This window comes from Chaetura pelagica, unplaced genomic scaffold (assembly GCF_000747805.2).
Source record: "Chaetura pelagica isolate M959 unplaced genomic scaffold, ChaPel_1.0 scaffold269, whole genome shotgun sequence".
NCBI lineage: Eukaryota > Metazoa > Chordata > Aves > Apodiformes > Apodidae > Chaetura > Chaetura pelagica.
The window spans coordinates 1,064,576-1,066,177 of NW_009954705.1; the positions used below are offsets into that span (position 1 = coordinate 1,064,576).

The 1,602-nt window shown below is 53.4% G+C and overlaps 1 protein-coding gene across 1 annotated transcript in view; it reads left to right on the plus strand.

Moving 5' to 3' along the window:
- The first annotated feature begins 1,241 nt into the window (after positions 1-1,241).
- The window catches only part of GSX1 (GS homeobox 1), a 2,293-nt gene continuing 1,932 nt past the window's right edge, over positions 1,242-1,602 (plus strand). Inside the window, exon 1 of the mRNA XM_010005651.1 lies at positions 1,242-1,569. Within this exon, the coding sequence (XP_010003953.1) occupies positions 1,242-1,569 (328 nt within the window). The remainder of the gene's footprint in view (positions 1,570-1,602) is intronic.

A 1,602-nucleotide genomic window follows, 5' to 3' on the forward strand; every position in this document is an offset into this window, starting at 1 on the left:
GGGGAGAGGAAGCGGAAAAAAAGGCACGGGAGGGCAGTTTAAAGCCCTGGGATGAAAGGTCTGTGCTAGCTTCAAGCGCTCCTGAGACGGCCTGAAGGATGCTGTTCTGCTGCAGTCTGGGTTAGCTCAGCCCACAGTTGCACAACAAACCATTTAAACATTTCAGCACAGAACAGATTCCATTGTTGAGCTTCACATTAAAAAGTGTTATTCGCTTTGAAGTTTTTGTCTAATGGCTCTAAACTGAAAGAAAATGTTTTCCTATTACTTAATTCAATCATAGCGAAGAGGCTTGGTAAAAAGCCCACGGATTTTGCCCAAAGTGTGACAGAGTTCTCTTTGTGTTTGCTTATCCTCTGCTGTCACACACTTTAATTCGCCTCTCTTTATCTGGCATTCAAAACTTTCTTCAATGACATTCAATAAGGTCCAGCGGCTGGAAAAAAAAAAAAAAAAACACACACAAAAAAAACTGGTTATTTTTTTGGATATTCTTTCCCAGTAGCTTTGGGCTTGGTGTGCATTCAGGAGCTGTTAACCCTTTGCATCCCTGCGGCTCGGAGCCCTAGGGTTCAGCCCCTGGGCAGCGGGAATCCCTGGCGCTGAGGCTGAACCAAACCCCCCAAGGAGCCTGGCTGCTTCTCAGCGGGGAGAGCTGCCCCTGCCCGGGAGGCAGATCCTGCCGAAAGGGCTTTAAATTACCAGTCCCTTCAAAACAGAACAAAAAACCCATAACCTATTATGGCTTTCAGGGGAAGGACATTGGGAAATCCTTCCTAAATCGTTGTGAGACTGAGTTTTTACTCGCATTCGTTTTCGTTCGTTCTGTATTTTTCAGCATTTATTCGTGCACGTACATTGATTTCTAGGCTCAGTCATCAACAGCATCTCGACAAAACTTCCGTAGATTTCAGGGAGAAATGCGACCGCAGACAGGAACAGCCTCTGTACAAGCCAGAGGCAGGGGGGCTACACTGTTCCCAAAGCTTTCCTTTCCCCTAATTCAGAAGCCCACCGGGTTTGAGGCGGGCCGGTTACCGTAGGGAGAAATCTCCACATTTCGACGGGAGTCGGCGGGTGCGTTTGCCTTTTCCCCCCGCGTATTAAATGGAAAGATCGGGGATGAAAATGTATCACTATTAATTTCTTGTTCTTATAATTTGTTAGCATCGCTTATTCACCCGCTAAATCAACAAGCTCCGGGCAGCCCCACGCCGAGGGGTCCTGCGGGGACCGGAGAAATGAGCCGTTTCCCTGCCGGTCCCCGCATCCCGCGGGACTTCCCTGCGCACTCGTGCCCGGCGGTGCCGGGAAGCGGGAGGTGCGGGACCCGGGCCGGGGCAGGGAGCGGGGCCTCCGCGCGGGGCGTGACGGCGGGTGTTGCCGCCGGAACGGGGCAGAGGGACGGGGTGCAGAGAGGAACGGAGTGCGCCCAGCGCCTCTTCTCCCTCCTCTCGTTCTCCGCGGGTGCCGGCAGCACGGAGCGGTGTCTGTGTGGGGAGTTCCGCAAGCGAGCAGCTGTGCTCTCTGTTCCCGTTATCCGGACCCGGGTGCCCACGCAGGACCGGGGTGGATGTGCCCTCCGGCCGAGCCCCGGACAGC